The sequence below is a fragment of the Hylobates moloch genome, unplaced genomic scaffold (genome assembly GCF_009828535.3).
Source record: "Hylobates moloch isolate HMO894 unplaced genomic scaffold, HMol_V3 SCAFFOLD_14, whole genome shotgun sequence".
Lineage (NCBI taxonomy): Eukaryota > Metazoa > Chordata > Mammalia > Primates > Hylobatidae > Hylobates > Hylobates moloch.
The window spans coordinates 45,952,142-45,972,726 of NW_026652289.1; the positions used below are offsets into that span (position 1 = coordinate 45,952,142).

The following is a 20,585-nucleotide window of genomic DNA, read 5'->3' on the forward strand; positions in this document are numbered from 1 at the left end:
CCTCCACCTTGTTCCCTACACCCCTCCTGTGAATCTCCGGGCTGCCTGACATCCTTCTCCAATACATATTTTCCAGTTTATGTTAGCTAGAGTCAGTTTCTATTGTTAAAACCCTCAAACTCTCACTAGTCTTCTCAACAAAACTGAAGGAAGGAATGTGTAAGAATAATGAAAGAAAAATCAATGAGAGAAAAATCTATAGCAATGATGAGTACATTCAAAAATATTTTGAAAGACCAATAAAATCAGCAAACCTCCAATAAATCTATTCACTGAAAAAATTAAGACAAATCACAAAAACTTTCACAAAGGAGAAAATGTATGTGAAAGATTCTGAAGTTTAAAAAATATGATCTTCAACTCTATACTTGATTAATGAAGGAGATAAATTATCAAAATCAACTTAAGTGAGAAACTTGAATGTACTAATGACTGTGGAAGAAATGCCAATAAACTGTTTAAAAAGAAAGCATCCCCCCCTCCCAAAGGGCACAGAGCCAGATTGGTCTAGGGGGAGGTACCATAGAACCAGTGCTATTTAAACCTCTCTAGAGCATGGAGAAAGAGGAAGCTGAGCAGCCCTGAATAGCCCAGGACAAGAGAGACCTGCCAGTCCTGGACTCCAGCTGCAGCTGGCTCTCTGCCTTATGTAGTGGTTGGCCTGCAGTGGAGCCCACTGTTGAGAGGCGTTTGGACTGCTGTGTGGACAGGTTATCTTGCTATGCCATTCTGACCCAGCTGTCACCACCCTCACACTTTTTAGTTATCTATCAGTGGCTGGTGTCAGGCAGGTAAACCCGCCGCACTCACCCAAGTCATGCTCATTAACCCTCTGACTGGCTGCCCTTATCCCACGATCTCCACTAAGTTCAAGCATTTTTTCCCCAGTATCAGAGGAGGAACACTGTTTATTTCAGCCTACATGCTTCAAGTGGAAGTGAGGAAACCAAGGCCCAGAGAGGTGTGTACTTACTTGCCCAGTGCTCACTGGGATGAAGTCAGGGTTAAGACTAGCCCCGACTGGGCGCTGGGAGCTAACGGCTAGGGGAGGAACTGCATGACTTTTGTCCTGGAGGAATGTTATGGCAGGTGAACACCAGGGCACAGGCAGATACCCAAAGTGTCCAGGGCAGATAGAGGCTGCTGGTCACCCCAGATGGGACCTGCTAAGGGCCCAAAAAGAGACTGAAGGTGGGAAATGTTTTTGTTTTTCAGTGTGAAGTGTTGCCAAACGTATGTTCTAGGTTTGGGAATCCTCGGGACCTTTGGAAGCCAGATTCAGCGAAGATGCTGTACCTATTGGGGACAGCTCTGACACGAGGTTAACGCAATCCTCCATGTCCCTGGCTGGGCTTAGCTGTGAGTGCGTCGACCTCTGGACCCTGTGCAAATGGACACTCTGTAACTGACACAGCTGGTAGGGGTTACCGAGGGAGCTGGGACCCTGGTCTGGTGGACTCCGCCGGATATGCAACGAGCTGTTTATGGCACCTTGGAGATGGTTGCTTTTAGTGCAGTTGACAGCGGGCTCAGAGCACCAAGTGAGCTAGCACCGTATTTATTAGTAAATTACACCATAACTCTAGGGCTCCCAGAAGACCAAAATCATTTGAGCAGATTGCACCCAGAGCACCGCGTGGAGAGAGAAGAAAGCCCGCCACCCACAGACCGCTTCCTCCTACCACAGGTCCCCCATCCAGTTGCATTTGTTGTCCCTCCCTAGGCGCATTTCGGAGCCTTCCTTTCTCAAACATACACCTAGTGAAAATGCGCCGGAGGGAGGCGATGTTGCCTGTAAGCCAAAGTCGGTTTCGCACCAAGACAGAAGCGGAGAGAACTGATCTCTCTCTCGGTACCCATGACAATCTCAGAGCTAGATCTATATCGTCCAGCGCCCAGCAAGAAGCACTGTGCGGCTGTACTCCCCCGACCCCCAGGACATCCACACGCCCAGCTTCCCAGGCCGGTCTTCTGCGCGGCTCAAGTAGCCCAGGTCTCCACGCAACAATGAAGCGTGGGCGGCCCCAGCGGCTTCATTTGCATATCGCCGCGGCTTGGCCAATGGGCTGCGCAGGGGCTTTGGAACGCAGTGTTGCCATCGGCGTGCGCGCGTGTGTGCGAGTGTGACAGCGGCTGTGGCTGTGGCCGTGGCCGTGGGAGGCGGGCCCGGCGGAGCCCAGCCGCGGGGGGACCGGCCCGGGCTCCCGCTCCCCGAGCGCGTCGCGGCCGCGTGGCCCGGCCGAGCCTTGAGACCACCCCGCCCCTGCCGGTCGCAGTCGCGATGTCGGTGGCCGGGCTGAAGAAGCAGTTCCACAAAGCCAGCCAGGTAGGGAGGCGCAGAAGAGGGAAGGAGGGAGGAGGACGCGGAGGCTGCGGCCCCCCGAGGCTCCCGGGCCTTTGGGACTCCTGTTCCCTGAAGGGCCTCTCTCGGGGCTCAATTTCTTCCCGCCTAGGAGGGCGCGAGGGTGGGGTGAGGGGCCGCCTGCTCTCTCCTGGGCGTCTTGGCGCCTTCTCCTTCCCATTCCCTGGCCCCCGGCTCTGCCCTGGGCCGTTGTAAATCGGAGAGATTCTGCGGAGCGGAGGGCAGAGGTGGCGGCCGCGGGGACTCGGGCGGCGGAGACGGAGTGGGCGTGGGGGGGTCCCTACCCGCACGAGGGGAGGACGACCACAGGGAGTACGATGCCGGCAGGGCCTCCCCCGAGTCTCCAGCCGTTTGGTTGGGAGCGCCTCGTGGGGGGCCCATCCTCCACCGGCCACCGGCGCCTCCAGAGATGCTGTGTATTTGGCGCTTGGCTGGGTCCCGCTGAGCTCCCCGCGCGCGCCTCGAAATGGCCCCAGCCGGACTGTGCCCGGCTCCCCGGCTGGGGCTCTCCACCGCGGTCCTTCCCCTCCCCACCGTCTTCCCAGTGTCGGCCCCGGGGCTGGGCATCACGCTTCTGCTCTTACAGAGCTGACAGCCTGCAGGGGAGACACGGAGACAGACACGTAAACAAACAGTGCTAGACACACCTCCACGCACAGAGGATGACAAATAACACAGCGGGGGCGTCAGGGAGAGCTTCCCGGAGGAGGAGACATGTCATATGAGAATTAAGTATGAGGAAGAATTATGGTTGAGGGTGTGGGAGGATAGGAGGAAAGCCGTTCTGAGCAGAGGAAACAGGAAAACAGGAGGGGAGACATGAAATTGATGTGTGTGTGTGTGTGTGTGTGTGTGTTGATGATAAGCAAATTTGTTTTTCAACATCAACATTGCAGGCTCTTCCAGCTATGGCAGAGCTCACGTGGTAAAACCTGTTCCCCACCAGCACTGCTGGGTCTGTTGCTTCTCGCCACCTCTCTCCCCAACCCCAGCCCCCATTTTGCTAGGGCCAGGGTAGACAGATTTCATTCAACGTCCACATTTGTGGTGAAGTCTCATCCTGCCTCTCCCACAAATTGGCCCATAGAAAGCAACTGCAATTAGAAGATTCTCTTCTTTTAGCCCCAGTTCCAGGCTGAAAGGCACTGCTGTCTGCTCACTCACACTCTTTCCATATGGAAACTGGGTGATGCTGTTTCTGGCTGGGGGCACTGGGTGGACAGTGGTGCTATTCAAGGTGTTAAGGAGCCCTGGAGGAGAGGCTATTCAGGTGAGGGTGGAGATGATGGATTCACCGCTGAACCCAGGGACTTTGAGGGGTCTTTGGGACATTCAGATGTCACTGGCCTGGGTTGGGGTGCATATCCTGACCTGCAGCTCAGGGGGTGAGGCTGGTACTGGAGCTACAGATTTTTGGTGATTTCCAGCCTAAGCGGAGATTTAAAAATGTATGTGTAGACAAAAGTGAGAAAAGGCACAGCGAGTTAAAGACAGACCCCAGAGAGCACCCCCATTTAGGGACAATACTTAGCTCAGTACTTGTTGAGCAGTGACCACTCAATAAATATTTATTGAATAGATGAAATTTTGGGGTGGCACAACACAGGAAAGAAAGAACTCGTAGATTACAGGAGAGAGAAGATCATCATGGAAGGGGGGCATTTAAAGGCAGGAGCAATCAACAAGTGCTTCAGTGAGCTAGGTATTGTGGAGTGCCCTCAGCTGGTACAGCCAGGAGGACGAGTGCTGCTGTGAGCAGAGCAGTGCCAGAGTAATCGCTGGCTGTGCTTGTTACATTGGCTTCCTTAGCATTGGCAGGAAATGAGCCTCCTCTTTTGAAAACTTTTCCTTTATTGGGTATGGACTTCACAGGGGCAAATCTCAAAGATAAGCAAATCTCAGAGATAACGTAAGCCCTTGGGTGATTTAAGTTGGTTTCTGACCAGTAACCAGAATGAATGGTTGAAATCCTTGGAAGTTATTGGCATTGGAGAAATATGTTGCTAGTCATGGGTAGTTTGGTTTAACTACCTGTAATCAGTCCATTAAAAATGAAATGAACAGAACGTCTAATTTAGTCTTTTTTTTTTTTTTTGCATAAGCTGAAATAATTTATGACTTTACCTGAAAGGAGAGGCATCACAGATTCTCTCTGGGCTTCATAGCCATGTTTTGTGGCTAAAAGTACTCAGTAGATATGTTTTACTATGTTCTAGGAGTCTTTCTAAGAAATCTTGCAATGCAACAATTTGGTGGAGAAATCAGACCAGTTTAATATAATATGAGGGAGCTCAATAATAAAAAATGCCAGATGTTTTTCTCAGACAACATTTTAACAGCAGGTTTTAATTCATACAGAACTTCCCCGGGGCAGGGGAAGGGAGCCCCAGATGATGTCAATGGCTAAAATAATTTCCAGGGATCTAGGTCTGGCTCAGCCACTGACCAGCTCTGTAACCTTGGGAACATAACTTAACCCATCTGGACCTTGGTTTCTATTTGTATGATGACTCAGGGAATTTAGAAGCTATGTTTCTGTTATAAAAATGATTGTGGCAATGGTTTCACAACTCTGTGAATATGCTAAAAACCATTGGATTGTACACTTTAAGAGAATTGTATGGTATGTGAAATATATCTCAATAAAGTCATATGCGTATGTCTCTGTGTCTCTGGGTGTGTATGTATGTATGCATCTCAGCGCTGAAATTCTTAAGTAATTTAAGCATTTCAGAGTAAGACAAAGATGATAAAGTGGACCTTTTACAGAGAAGGGATCCAGGACGATGGCAAACTGAGATTAATTTTCTGAAAGATAAGCGAGGTAAAATTAACTATAACCTGGATAACTGTTCCTTTTTTCCTGATACCTTCTGTATCTTGGGGAAAAAAACCCTACTTTACAGAGAATGAAGAACCATAAACCTTGGGGATTGTGCATCATTTTGGCAGCACATGGAGACCAACAGGAAAGAGAAAGAAATATGCTAAAGTGAGAAGAATATAAGTTGAGTTAACAAAAAAATTTAATTAATTCTAAGTTTCAGCGTTTGAGACTAGAACCCAAATTTTTCAAGTGCATAGTGAAATATTTTTTCTCTTGACAAGATTTTTTTGATAGAGCTGTTTACTCTTCTGGTAGAGATGTAGCTTGAGCTATTATCAATAAATACAAATAGCATAGATATGGCATTGTGGTTTCTTGTTAAACGTGGTCCCTCACCAATACAAATATAGCTTACAATAATTACATTTGTGTTACCACTCACTGATTTGTATTTGTATGCTTATTTCATAGTAATTTTTCTTGACAGCATTTATTGTTGAAGAAGGAAGTTCAAGGCACACCTCTGTGTGCTCTGACCTGGAAAGTACTAATAGCCGTATTCTTTCCATTTCTGGACCTTCTTGTCTTCCAGGGTCCTTGTTCCACATCCCATAAAAGTCCAGGGACCAGTTTCATCTCTTCTCCTCCTCTCCTTCTCTTCCAAGACTAACCATCTACTGATGACACTTGTGGGCTCCATGTTAAATTTACTTCTTTATGCCTTTTAACTTCTGTCATGTGACTCAGCAACACATGCCAGAGGTTAAAGGACACTGCTTGTAGGGCAGAAAGAAGGGGAGCCTCTAACACGGTGCTTTTTTTTTTTTACAACTTTTCCCCCTTTCTCTTTTAATGCATTAGCCAGAAAAATGATAAGGGGTCATGAGGGGCCTGGACATATTCCCTGTAATCACTGACTGTACAGGCTGGCCATTTAGGGGTAAATGCTTCAGAGAAGGATATTCTTTGTAAATCATGAGATTCTCTAGGGAGGCAATGAATGTCTCTTGTTTCACTATCTCATTAGAGAGAAAGATAAAATGCACTTTGCAAAATCCATAATGATTTATTTTTTTCTCTTAGATGCATCAGAAAATATATTAAAGCTAAAACATTCTTGCTCCTTTTCACATAGATTGCTTGATAAATTAATTGATAAATCTATTTTTTTCAAAGTCAGGATGTGAAGATGTTTAAAATGAATTGATGTTGATTTTTAAAAATATCTTAAGGATATAATATAATCCAAATATTTCTTACCACTGGGGACTTTTTGTTCTATAAAGTAAGTGTAACTCATGGTATCACTTGGAATTTGATTTAAAAATGCATTTGAAAGCAGGGATTTTTTTTTCCTATTGCTTTAGTTTAATTTTTCAGCTTTATTAACAAATTGAATGTAAATTAATTTCCCAAAGTTAAGTGTGTGTGTGGGTATCTCATGTGTATTTGGGGAAGCTATTATTGGCATGCTTTACCCAGCAAATAGAACTGTCAGTAAACAACTGACACACTGTTCGGCTAAATAGTGAACATATTCTGGAGAATCTTCATAAGCAAAATGTGGATAGTTAGATTTTGCTTTTCAGTAGAAACCTGGGAAAGTGTTGAGCTGAGGGGAGAGTCTGAGAGACGTACTATTGACAAGATCAGGGAGGCATTGTTTCCAGTTCTAACTATTCCAGTTCTTTGAAATGCTTTCCCAATGGGAATTCCTTCCCAATTTCCAGGGTCATCCCAATGTTTTCACCACACACAGCACCAGCAGCCAGTGGCCTTCCTGAGCCAGGTGTTGTTCCTTCTGACTTCCCAATCCAGTGGATAATGGTGTCTTTTCCCCGTCCCTGGCTACATCTTCCTCAAACTAATGCTAGTAAGTACTTTGCCTGTTCAAATCATCCATCCATGGTAGAGGCTGCTGCTATTTCAGGCTGGATGACTTGAGTCCTCCCTAGTGAATCTGATATCCGAGTCAAATCTTCTCATCTTTGTCCACCTTTCTTCCTTCTGGGCCACAAATCAAAACTCTGGAGGGTCTTGTGAGCTCATATGTAGTGCTTCAGTGCTTCTCCAGTGCAACAGTGGAAGACACACCTGGCTAGTCACACCACTGTGCTTCCAATCCCATCTCCTCTCATTTTCTCAGGGACTTTGCTCTTGTTGCCATCTCTTCTCTGCACTATTGTTTCTTCTCTCCTGGATAAATTTCACTGTAGGACAAAGAAGGGTGTATTAGTCAGGGTTCTCTAGAGGGATAGGACTAATAGGTTAGATGTATATATGAAAGGGAGTTTATTGAGGAGTATTGACTCACACGATCACAAGGTGAAGTCCCACAATAGGTCATCTGCAAGCTGAGGAGCAAGGAAGCCAGACTGAGTCCCCAAACCTCAAAAGTAGGGAAGCCAACAGTGCAGCCTTCAGTCTGGGCCAAAGGCCCGAGAGCCCCTGGCAAACCACTGGTTTAAGTCCAAGAGTCCAAAAGCTGAAGAACTTGGAGTCCAATGTTCGAGGGCAGGAAGCATCCAGCACGGGAGAAAGATGAAGGCCAGAGACTCAGCCAGTCTAGTCTTTCCACATTCTTCTGCCTGGTTTATTCTAGCTGCGCTGTCAGCTGATTAGATGGTGTCCACCCAGATTGAGGGTGGGTCTGCCTCTCCCAGTCCACTGGCTCAAATGTTAATCTCCTTTAGCAACACCCTTACAGACACACCCAGAAACAATGCTTTGCATTCTTCAATCCAATCAAGTTGACACTCAACGTTAGCCATCACACTAGAGTTTAAGAAAATGATGGCAGGTCTAAGCAAGTCATGGAGGGTTTATAAAAGATGGGTCTTGTAAAGGGAGTTTTGTGTATAATTGGGTTGGCTGTAATTGGAAGGGAATTTCAGAATTTAGTCCTGGTTTCAGGGATACACTGATGCAGGACCAGAGCAACAAGATTTTCTCAGAATGTTGATCTACTCCTAGTAAAAACTTGCAAGAGGATTTGATTTTAATTCTGAGGTTGATTTCTTTATACTTTCAACCTTCTTCTGAACTACAGCTTTTTCATGTTTTACAGTTTCTGCCTAATTTCAAATTGAGAGTGCTGCCTTCTTCATTTAAAATGATAATTTCATTTCTTGAGATAGAGTTTTGCTCTTAAAGCTTTCCAGAGTCATATCTCAAGAATTTGGCTTTTTGCCACGCCTCACGATATACAGTTTGCAGGTCATGCATCATTGCCTTCTGCTCTTCTTCCTTCTCTCCTTGAAAAGGTACATCTTCTTGTTTAACTGGAGTGGTGACTCTCACTCTCAACTTTTTCATCAGTTCCTGTGGCTGTTTCCCCCCAACCCCCAGTTCTCACTCTGTTATTGTGGCCTTCCCTTTCCCCTTTCCCCTTCCCTCTCCCCTCCCCTCCCCTGCCCTCCTTCCCTCCCTTCCTTCCTTCTTTGACAGGGTCTTGCTGTGTCTCCCAGGCTGGAGTGCAGTCATGTGTTCATAGCTCACTGCAGCCTTGACCTCCTGGGCTCAAAGGATCCTCTCACTTTAGTGTCCTAAGTAGCTGAGACTAAAGACGGATGCCACCACACCTGGCTTTGGCTTTTCTTGATGTGTCTAAATTGTTCCATGTAACCAGGCAATTTCATGTGCCTTTAATTTTTCTAAAAGCCATGCATTCCACTGCTCAAGGTACTGGTTTCCTTGTTTACATTATTCTTCTATAATATGGTATATACTCGTGACCTTCAACACATACTTTTCCAGTGTCTAATTGAATTCAAATACCGCTTCATCAGGTTCGACTTCCAGTTTATCTAAATGAGATTCCCAAAGGAAGAAGTACTCATACTGCAGGAGGTTTTTCTTTGCCTTTTCAGTAAATGGCCTGGGAAACAGAACTTTCGTGTTTTATTAAGAGTTTATTGTGCTTTTTGCTGTCTTTATTAGCTTTTTGATTATTTAGAAAAACTGCATCATCTTTAATAAGTGATGTTCATCTTTAAAGAATTATATGTGTGTGGATGTGTTGATATGAATATTCTAAAAACTACGTAAACTGTATAAGAGTCTGATGGTCTTGGTATGATGCTGTGAATCATGATTCTGGTTGTTATCTTAAAATACGGTACACAGGCTGGGCGCGGTGGCTCACACCTGTAATCCCAGCACTTTAGGAGGCCGTGGCAGGCAGATCCTGAGGTCAGGAGATCGAGACTAGCCAGACCAACATGGTAAAACCCCGTCTCTACTAAAAATACAAAAAATTAGCTGGGCATGGTGGCGGGCACCTGTAGTCCCAGCTACTCGGGAGGCTGAGGCAGGAGAATGGCGTGAACCCGGGAGGCGGAGCTTGTAGTGAGCCGAGATCGTGCCACTGCACTTCAGCCTGGGCGACAGAGCGAGACTCCGTCTCAAAAAAAAAAAAAAATACTGTACACAATAGAAGTAACTAAATTTCCTTGTTAATTGTTTGTTACAATGAATTCTCATCAAATTTTTAACCACGGCTATTCTAAATTTTTGTCATCCACAGTTTTGATTTTTCTCATAAAGTCATCTGCAGTCAGATTCATGGAAAAGACTCTAATAAGTAGCCTTGAATACATGTTTCTAATAACTTAAAAATCAATGGATTAAGTACAAATTTCCAAAACTCTAATTAAAATAACTGACATATTCATGAATCTGCTAACCGAGATCAAACAGAGCAACAATTAATTACATGGGACTAAACTGATAATGGATTATAATTTTTATGGCTTTTATTTAAAATATTGCTAATTCTTTAATATTTTATTTTCCAGATTTAAGGAAACTTTTTTCTTAAGGTACCTATAGCAATTTGGTTATGTATACTCTTGTGAATAATATTAAAATGTTTGCTTTTTCTCCCTCTTATCTCTCTAAAGTTAAAAAAATACTATTCATGAGTATTTTTTATTTTATGACAATGTATTTACATAATTTTGATAAAAATTTATTTTTTAAATAACAAGATACAATTTAAAATGTTAATTGTATTAGCAAGGTTTGACTTAGACATCGTATTTAAAAATTCTTGTAGGTACTTCGGATAAAATCTGAAGCCCACCTTGATTTGGCCTTCTTGCTTCAGAAGTTAAAAAAAAAGTTCAATCTGAGATTCAATCACCATTCTCACTGTACTTATGTAAATACTCAGGACAAATCTGATAAAACTAACTTATTTTACATACAGATTAGTCTTGCTCTGAGTACTTTGGTAAAATTAGGATGAGAATGATATCCCCTTTATTAGATTGTAGTCCTGTGAGTTGTTTTCAGGTTTTATTATATACTTGTAGAAGGGACTGGATCTTAAATTCTTCTAGGTTCCTCTAATGCAATTTTCTCCTATGGAATGTTTAAATAGAATTACTAACAATGGAAACCATTCTTTTCTAAAGTGCTGTAAGCTAAAACTGAACAACTTAATATAAATTACAAGGGACAACAAGCCTTGTGCCTGATATGTGGGCCACACAGAAAGCTCACCAAACTGCCTGATGCCATAGCCAGAGGCATTCAGACTGCAAAACTGCTGACTTCATGCTGTGGACAGTGTTTCCCAAGGCCGTTGGAACAAGACATCATAATGAGATTCTTACCCCTTGTAATGCCTCCCTTCTTCACTTGACAGGATAATGCCATAATTAAAATTTCACAATCAGTAACAATTATGAGTAACTTAACAAAAGCTGATCTAAGCAATCCCTTAGTCCACTTACTGAGTAGCTTTGGCAATATCCCTAACAACTTTTTGTTCATATTGTACTAGTGGGCCCTTTTACAGAGTTAGCACTGTCTGCTTTAATTTAACCCAGTCATGGAATACTACCCAATGGCTATGCCAAGTCTTACTGAGTTTCTCTATGGTCTTTTGATTTGTTTAGTTGATTGCCCTTAGGCTTGGCAGAACCATTGCATAAACTAGATTTGTCATACTCCTGTTGTTTTTACTTTGCATTTTCCTTTTAAAAATATGTACCTGATGTCTGTCAAATTTCTGCAGAAATGCAACTTCTTTTTTTTTTTTTTTTTTTTGAGATGGAGTCTTGCTCTGTCGCCCAGGCTGGAGTGCAGTGGCGCAATCTCAGCTTACTGCAAGCTCCACCTCCCGGGTTCACACCATTCTCCTGCCTCAGCCTCTCCGAGTAGCTGGAACTACAGGCGCCTGCCACCACGCCCGGCTAATTTTCTGTATTTTTAGTAGAGATGGGGTTTCACCGTGGTCTCGATCTCCTGACCTTGTGATCCGCCCTCCTCGGCCTCCCAAAGTGCTGGGATTACAAGCGTGAGCCACCGTGCCCGGCCAGAAATGCGGCTTCTAATAGAGTAATGTTTGTCCAGTGTCTTAAAATGATAGCCAACATCTATGGAACAGACAGAAATCAAACTTGATGACATCCAGACAGACAAAACCTGAGAGCTTCTCCTCATGGCCTTCTTGTTGCTCAAATGTGGCTAAAATGGCTTGATACTGACTTCCAGCTGATAATCACCTGCCCCTGATGTTGTATAAGAATATCTATCCAGGACAGGTCCATCCTAGCACCCAGGGGCATTCAAAACCTGACTACAGGCTGATCAATCTTTCTCCAAAGATCTTGATTAAAAGGGGGAAATGTGAAAGTTGCAGATATGAAGATAAAGTCAGTTCTGTCAGACTCAAATTTGAGTCAGGGAAGCATGAAGGTTCGAAGGGCTCATGCTTGCATATCCGAGATAAGGCTATCTCAAGGACTTTCTAAAATAACTCCACAAGAAATTCCTTCACAGCTTTCACATATCTCATTCTTTTCATGACTTAACGTTCTGCACATATGCATACATTTCTGTGACCAAGTTTATCATTAGACATTCTTTAGAACTGTAGCAATTCAGATAAGATGCTCTTGAAAGAACCCTTGCCTAGTAATGGCATCTCCACCAATGAACTGACGCTGACTCTGGCTTTGAGCTTCTGGAAAAAATGAACTCTTTCCAAGCAGCTTATATGAGCTTATCCATTTTGTCAATAAAAGCTTCCCCTTACCATCTCCTCTTTGGGTGTATCTGTGGCTTTACTATAGCTGTGCTATGGTAAGATTACATTATAGTAAGGTTATATTATAATCTGGGTAGATTATAATGTAGTATAATTTGTGCCCAGATTATAGTTCTTTTTACTTACTCCTGGAAAAATACATTAAGTTAGGAGATAATTTTCTCTGATGTCTTTTTTAGCTTGGTGCCATCAGCATGCAGACATCTTCTCTAGTATCTCTTGTCTTGAAAAAGGAAAGGAGGAAAACCTCCTTTGATCTTGGGTCCCTCTTCACCCCTGTCCTATTTAAATATTTGAGAAAGTTATTTGTTGTCCCATGTCTGCTTTCTTTCTTTGTTTTTTTTTTTTTTTTTTTTTTTTTGAGACGGAGTCTTGCTCTGTCACCCAGGCTGGAGTGCAGTGGCGCGATATTGGCTTACTGCAACCTCCACCTCCCGGGTTCAAGCGATTCTCCAGCCTCAGCCTCCCTAGTAGTTGAGACTACAGGTGTGTGCCACTGGCTAATTTTGTATTTTTAGTAGAGATGGGGTTTCACCATGTTGGCCAGGCTGGTCTCAAACTCCTGACCTCAGGTGATCCGCCCACCTCGGCCTCCCAAAGTGCTGGGATTACAGGCCTGAGCCACCACGCCAGGCCCTCTGCTTTCTTATCTATTGTCTTCTCAACCTATTCAAATTGGCTTTCTTTTCTTGTGCTCTGAGACCATGCTTGCCTAGGTCTTGAGTGACCTCCACATTATCAAATCTCATGGTCACTTCTCCATCTGAGCTCTCAACAGCATTTGACCCAGTGGACTATTCTCTGCTTACAACACCTTCTGTACTTGCTCAGATTTCCTCTGGACTCACTGGCTGTTCCATCAGATGTCTTTTAATGGGTCCTTCTCATGCCCTTGACTCTAAATCCTGGAATACCCCAGGCCCTGGCTTGGGTACTTTCTCTTTTCTAACTTTGCATGCTCCCAAGTTAGCTTCCTCAGCTGTAGATTTACACACAGTCTATACATTGATTTCTCTCTAAATTATATTTCTAGCCCAGATGCTTCTCCTGGATACAGACTCTTAAATCTAAGTGCCTGCATCACCTCTCTCCTTGGATATTTAAAAAATCTCAAATTTAAGATGTTCAAATGTGAACTCTTAATTGTCTCTACCCCAAACTGTTTTTCTACTTGTGATCTCTTAAGTAAAACAAAACAAACCAAAGTAAAACAAAAACCAGGACTCATCCTTGACATTTCTTTCCCTTATTCCCAATCCATCAGCAAGCCTTTCCTCTTGGTTCTACTTTCAAAATACCATTTGCTTTTCTCCATCTCTGCTACTATCACCTTGGTCCTGCCCATCATTTCTTGCCCCCATGATTGTAGTAGCCTCCTAACCAATTTCCATACCAGCTACAATTCATTCACCCACAATGGCCAGGATACTGTTTTAAAAAATGTATCTTGGGCCAGTGCGGTGGCTCACACCTGTAATCCTTTAGAACTTTAGGAGGCCAAACATGTATACATATGTAACAAACCTGCACATTGTGCATATGTACCCTAGAACTTAAAGTATAATAATAATAATAATAAAAACAGCTCATGTGGGGAAAAAAAAAAAAAAGAACTTTAGGATGCCAAGGAGGGCGAATCACCTGAGGTCAGGAGTTGGAGACCCGCTTGGCCAACATGGCTAAATCCCGTCTCTACTAAACATACAAAAATTAGCCCGGCATGGTGGTGTGTGCCTGTAATTCCAGCTACTCCAGAGGCTGAGATAGGAGAATCTCTTGAACCTGGGAGGCAGAGGTTGCAGTGAGCCAAGATCGCACCACTGCACTCCAGCTTGGGTGACAGAGCAAGACTCTGTCTCAAAAATAAATAAATAAAAAGGTAAAAAATAAAAACACATATCTCAGACCATGTCATTCTTCTGCTTGCATGTCTTCAGTGGCTTCCAGTTGAATTTTAAATAAAACCTAAGCTTCCTCTTTGGGCCTGTGAAACCTCACTTGACTTGGCCTCCCCCACTCCTCTCCTGATGATGTTTAGCCCCTTTTTGCTCCCTTGGTATTCTAAGTAAGGTCATTCTATCTTGGGGCCTTTGTGGTAGCTGTTCCCGTAGCCTAGCATGCCTTTCCCGTTGATCCTTGCAAAGTAGTTCCTTCTTGTCATTCACATCATAGCACAGATTAAGGTCTCCTCTTAAGAGAGGTCTTCCCTGGCTATTCAATTCAAATAGACATTTACCCTTTCTTGTCTGTTTTCCAGTTGGGTAGGTTTTTTTTTCCTATCACAAATATTTTAATATTTTCCATATTTTGATAATTGTTTTTCAATATAATTGGGTTCCTTTATTCTATGTGCTTTTAATTAAACATTTTATTTTGAGGTAATTGCAGATTCACGTGCAATTATAAGAAATAATACCAATCTCTTGTATCCTTTATTCAGTTTCCCCCAGTGGTAACACTATGAAAAGCTATTGTTCATATCACAACTAGGATGTTTATATTGATATAGTCAGGATATAGAACAGGTCCACTAACCACAAAGATCCCCTGTGTCACCCTTTATAGTCATACCCACTTCCCTCCTGCCTCCACTCCCTTCTTAGCCCCTGGCAACTACTATTTTTTTCTTCATTTCTATAATTTTGTCATTGCAGGGATATTATATAAATGGAATCATACAGTCTATGACCTTTTCTGAATGGCTTAAAGTGTCAGCGTAATACTATATTCACCCAGATTGTTGTGTATATCAATAGTTTGTTCCTTTTTATTGCTGAATAGTACTCCATGGTATGGATGTATCACCGTTTGTTTAACCATTAACCTGTGGAAGGACTTTGGGATTGCTTCTAGTTTGGGGTTATTATGAATAAAGCTGCTATAAATATTTATGCACAGATTTTCCTGTGAACGTATGTGTTTCTCTGGCATAAATGTCCAGGAGTGCAATTGTTAGAAAAAAAAAATATATATATATATATATGGAAAGGCATGCTAGGCTGAGGGAAGAGCAACCACAAAGGCCCCAAGATGGAAACACCCACCCAACTGGAGATATATGTATATAAAATCTAACATTGCACTCCTGGACATTTATCCTAGAGGAAAGGAACTACTTTGCAAGTATCAAGGGGAAAGGCATGCTAGGCTGAATCTGTTTAGGTTTTTTTTTTTTTTTTTTTGAGACGGAGTCTTGCTCTGTCGCCCAGGCTGGAGTGCAGTGGCGTGCGCGATCTCGGTTCACTGCAAGCTCCGCCTCCTGGGTTCATGCCATTCTCCTGCCTCAGCCTCTCCGAGTAGCTGGGACTACAGGTGCCCGCCACCACGCCCGGCTGGTTTTTTGTATTTTTAGTAGAGACAGGGTTTCACCGTGGTCTCGATCTCCTGACCTCGAGATCCGCCCGCCTCGGCCTCCCAAAGTGCTGGGATTACAAGTGTGAGCCACCGCTCCCGGCCTGTTTAGGTTTTTAAGAAACTATCAACCTCTTTTCCAGAGTGGCTGTACCATATTACATTCCCACAAGTTAATGTGTGACAGTTTCAACTTCTCCACATCCTCTCCACCATTTATTGTCATTCTTTTTAATTTTAGTCTTTTTCAGTCCTGGTAAAGGTAGATGTGTAGGGATATGTCATTGTGGTTTTGATTCACGTTTCTCTAATTGCTTGTGATGTTGAATAGCTTTGCATATGCTTATTGGCTTTGAGTACCTCCTCTTATGGAAAATGTCTGTTCATATCTTTAGCCTGTTTTCTAATTGGGTTTTTAAAAAACTGTTGAGTTGTGAATTCTTTATATATTATAGATATTAGTCCTCTGTTGGATATATGTTTGCAAATGTTTTCTACCAGTTTGTAGCTTGTCTTTTCATCCTCTTGAATCAGATCTTTTACAGAGCAAAAGTTTTACATTTTGATGAAGTCCAGTTTAAGAATTTCTCCATAAATGGATCATACTTTTGGAGTCTAAGAACTCTTGCTTAGTCAGAGATCATGAAGATTTTCTCCTATGTCTATTTCTGAAAGTTATGTGGTTTTATGTTTTACATTTTAGTCTGTAATCCATTTTGAATTAATTTTTTTAATAAAGTGTGAGACTTAGTTTGTTTTCTTTGCCTGTGGATGTCTACTTACTCCAGTACCACGTGTTGCAAAGGCTATCCCTCCTCCGTTGAATTGCTTTTACATCTTTGTCAAAATCAACTGGGCATATTTGTGTGGGTCTATTCATGCCTTCCCTATTCTGTTCCATTGACCTATATATCTGTCCCATGGCCAGTACTATCCAGTCTTGATGACTGTAGCTATATTCTAAGTCTTGTGTCAGGTAGACTGACTTGTCCCACATTATTCTTTTTCAGAATTGTTTTAGCTATTCTAGTTGTTTTGTCTTTTCATATAAATTTTAGAATACTCTTGTCTATACAAAAAAATCTTGCCGGAGTTTTGATAGGAATTGCGTTAAACCTGTATATCCATTTGCAAAGTGTTGATGAGCATTGATATGTTTCCCGTTGTAAGTCTTCTAATCAATGGATATGGTGTATCTCTATGTGTATTTTGCTCTTTGATTTCTCTCATCAGCATTTTGTAGTTGTCAGCATATAGATCGTGTGCATGTTTTATTAAATTTGTAGCTAAGTATTCATGCTTTTTTTAAGTGATTGTAAAGGTCTTTTCTTTTCTTTTTTTTTTTTTGAGATGGAGTCTCGCTGTGTCGCCCAGGCTGGAGTGCAGTGGCGCGATCTCAGCTCACTGCAAGCGCAAGCTCCATCTCCTGGGTTGACACCATTCTGCTGCCTCAGCCTCCCGAATAGCTGGGACTACAGGTGCCCACCACCACACCTGGCAAATTTTTTTATATATTTTTAGTAGAGACAGGGTTTCACCATGTTAGCCAGGATGGTCTTGATCTCCTGACCTCGTGATCTGCCTGCCTTGGCTTCCCAAAGTGCTGGGATTAGAGGCGTGAACCACCCTGCCCTGCCAGGTATTCTATTTTCAATGTAAGTGTCCATGCATTTATTGCTAGTGTATGAAGATGTAATTGTTTTTGTACGTTTATCTTGTATCCTGTGACCTTGCAGAACTTATTTATTAGTTCTAGGAGTTTTTGTTTTTATTTTTTAGATTCCTTCAGATTTTCTATGTAAAGAATTATGTCAGCTGTGAATAGGGACAGTTTTATTTCTTCCTTTCCAATCTGTAGGCTATTTATTTCATTTTCTTGCCTTATTGCATTGTCTAGAACTTCCAGCATTATTTGAATAAGAGTAGTGACAGTTGACATCCTTGCCTTGTTCCCCATCTTAGGAGGAAATTATTCAATCTTTCACTATTAAGTGTAGTGTTCACTGTAGGATTTTTGTAGATGCTCTTAAATCATGGTGAGGAAATTTCCCTCTATTTCTACTTTTCTGAATTTTTATCATGAATGAGTATTGAGTTTTGTCAAATGTGCATCAATTGATATGATCATGTAATTTTTCTTCTTTAGCCTGTTAATGTGGCAGATTGCATTAATTGATTTTCAAAAATTGAACCAGAAAAACCCACTTGGTCATGATGTATAGTTTTTTAAAGATACTGATCAATTCTGTTTGCTAATGTTTTGTTGTTTTTTTTTGGTGTCTATATCTATGAGGGATATTGGTCTTTAGTAGTGTTTTTTTTTTTTTGTAATTTGTCTAGTTTTGGTACCTTAATAAAATTAACTGGGAAATGTTCTTTCCTGTTCTGTTTTCTGAAGGAGATTGTGTAGAATTGGTATTAATTCTTTAGACAATTCAGAGAATTTTCCAGTAAACCATCTAGGCCTGGTGATTTCTCATTTGGGAAATTTCTTTTTTTTTTTTTTGAGACGGAGTCTCGCTCTGTCGCCCAGGCTGGAGTGCAGTGGCGCAGTCTCGGCTCACTGCAAGCTCCACCTCTCGGGTTCACGCCATTCTCCTGCCTCAGCCTCTCCGAGTAGCTGAGACTACAGGCTCCCGCCACCACACCCGGCTAATTTTTTTGTATTTTTAGTAGAGACGGGGTTTCACCGTGGTCTCGATCTCCTGACCTCGTGATCTGCCTGCCTCGGCCTCCCAAAGTGCTGGGATTACAAGCATGAGCCACCGTGCCTGGCCGGGAAATTTCCAATTACGTGTTTAATGTCCTTAATAGTGATATAGTGTTATTCAAATTATCTATATTTTATTGAGTGAGTTTTATTAGTTTGTGTTTTTCAAGGAATTGGTTCATTTCAATTAAGTGATCAGATTTAGGCATGAGAGTTATTTATGGCATTCCCTTATTATTGTTTTGTTGTCTGCAGAGCTATAGTAATATCTCATCTTTCATTCCTGATAATGGTAATTTTTGTCTTCTCTTTTTCTTTTTCAGTCCTGGTAAAGGTTTGTCAGTTTTATTGATCTTTTCAAAGAACTAGCCCTTTGTTTTATTTTCTCCATTGTTTTGTTCTTTTCAATTTCATTGATTTCTGCCCTTATCCTTATTATTTTCTTCCTTCTGCTTCCTTAGTTTATTTGCATATTTTCCTTCCACACCAGGTTCTTGAGGGAAATGAAATTATTGATTTGAGACCTTTTCTGTCTTCTAACGTACAAAGTTAGTGCTATATTCTTTCCTTTTATCTCACTTCAGTTGTGCCTCACTAATTGTGATATGTTGTATTTTAATTTTCATTCAATTCAACGTATTTTTGACTTCCCTTCAGACTTTTTCTTTGATCCATGGATTATTTAGAAGTTTGTTTTTTTAGTTTCCAAGTGTTTGGGATTTTTCTTGTTATTGATTTCTACTTTGATTTCATTGTCATTATAGAACACATTTGTATGATTTCAGTTCTTTTAAATTTGTTGAGGTTTGTCTTATGGCTCAGGATATGGTCTATCTTGGTGTATGTTCTATGGGCACATTAAAACAATGTGTATCTGCTGTTGTTGAGTGGAGTGTTACAAATAAATCATCTAAATATTGATTAGCTCTTTTTGGTTGATAGTGTTGCTGAGTTCTTCTATATCCTTACTGATTTTCTGTCTAGTTCTATTAATTGTTGAGATAAATCTCCAACTATAATTATGGATTTGTCTCTTTCTTCTTTCATTGCTACCAGTTTTGCTTTACATAATTTGCAGCTCTGCTGTTTGGTGCCTACACATTTAGGATTGCTATGTCTACTTGGTGCACTCACTCTTTTATTATCATATAATGTTCCTCTCTGTCTCTGATAATTTTCTTTCCTCTGAAGTCTACTTTATCTGATATTAAAATAGCCAATTCTACTTTCTTTTTCTTTTCTCCTATTTTCTTTGGATTAATGCTTGCATAATAAATACATTTTTTGACTTTCAACCTGCCTATATTGCTATATTTGAAGTTTTTTGTTTGTTTGTTTGTTTTGAGACAGAGTCTCATTCTGTCACCCAGGCTGGAGCGCAATGGCGTGATCTCAGCTCATTGCAACCTCTGCCTCCTGGGTTCAAGTGATTCTCCTGCCTCAGCCTCCCAAGTAGCTGGGATTACAGGCATGCGCCACCACGTCTGGCTAATTTTTGTATTTTTAGTAGAGATAGGGTTTTGTCACGTTGGCCAGGGGTTGGTCTGCAACTCCTGACCTCAAGTTATCTGCCCACCTTGGCCTCTCAAAGTGCTGGGATTACAGGCATGAGCTAGTGAGCCCGGCCTGAAGTTTGTTTTTTATAGACAGCTTATAGTTAGGTTATGCGTTTTAATCTACTCTGCCTGTCTTCCTTTTAGCTGGTGTATGTAGACCACTTACATTTAATGTAATTACTTATATGTTAGCGCTAAAGCCTGCCATTTTATTTTGAGGGTATTTGTTTGTTACTCTGTTTTTAATTTATTTTCTTTCCTGTATTCCTGTGTGTTAGGTGAAATTTTTTAGTATTCCATTTTGGTTTATATAGTGTTTCTGAGTACACCTCTTTGTATTGCAGTTATCATGGCTGTTCACGTGTGTGTGTATACGTACACACACACATTATCAAAGTCTACTGATGTCATCATTTTACCAGTTCAAGTGAAGTGTAGAAAACTAACCTCCCTTTGTCTTCCATTGGCCTTCCCTATTTGTAATATAATTTCATTAAATATTTCTTCTATATACATTTAGAAACTCATAAGACAGCATTATAATTGGGCTTTAACCATCATATATATAGTTTAGAATACTTATGGAAAGGAGTCTATTATGATTACCCATACTTTTGCTTATTGTGTACCTTTTTCTTTTCTGATGTTCCACGATTCTATTTTTTATTGTTTCTTTTAGTTTAGAGAACCTTCTTTAGCCATTCTTTTAGGGTAGGTCTGCT

At 41.8% G+C, this 20,585-nt stretch overlaps 1 protein-coding gene across 2 annotated transcripts in view; it reads left to right on the top strand.

The window, feature by feature from the left end:
• Nucleotides 1–2,088: 2,088 nt before the first annotated feature.
• SH3GL3 (SH3 domain containing GRB2 like 3, endophilin A3) overlaps nt 2,089–20,585 on the top strand; it is a 159,134-nt gene continuing 140,637 nt past the window's right edge. Inside the window, exon 1 of one of the 2 annotated variants that reach the window (XM_032174131.2) lies at nt 2,089–2,326. In XM_032174131.2, the coding sequence (XP_032030022.1) occupies nt 2,282–2,326 (45 nt within the window). In that variant the 5' untranslated portion in view covers nt 2,089–2,281. The remainder of the gene's footprint in view (nt 2,327–20,585) is intronic. The other variant, XM_058427232.1, reaches the window with a different exon arrangement.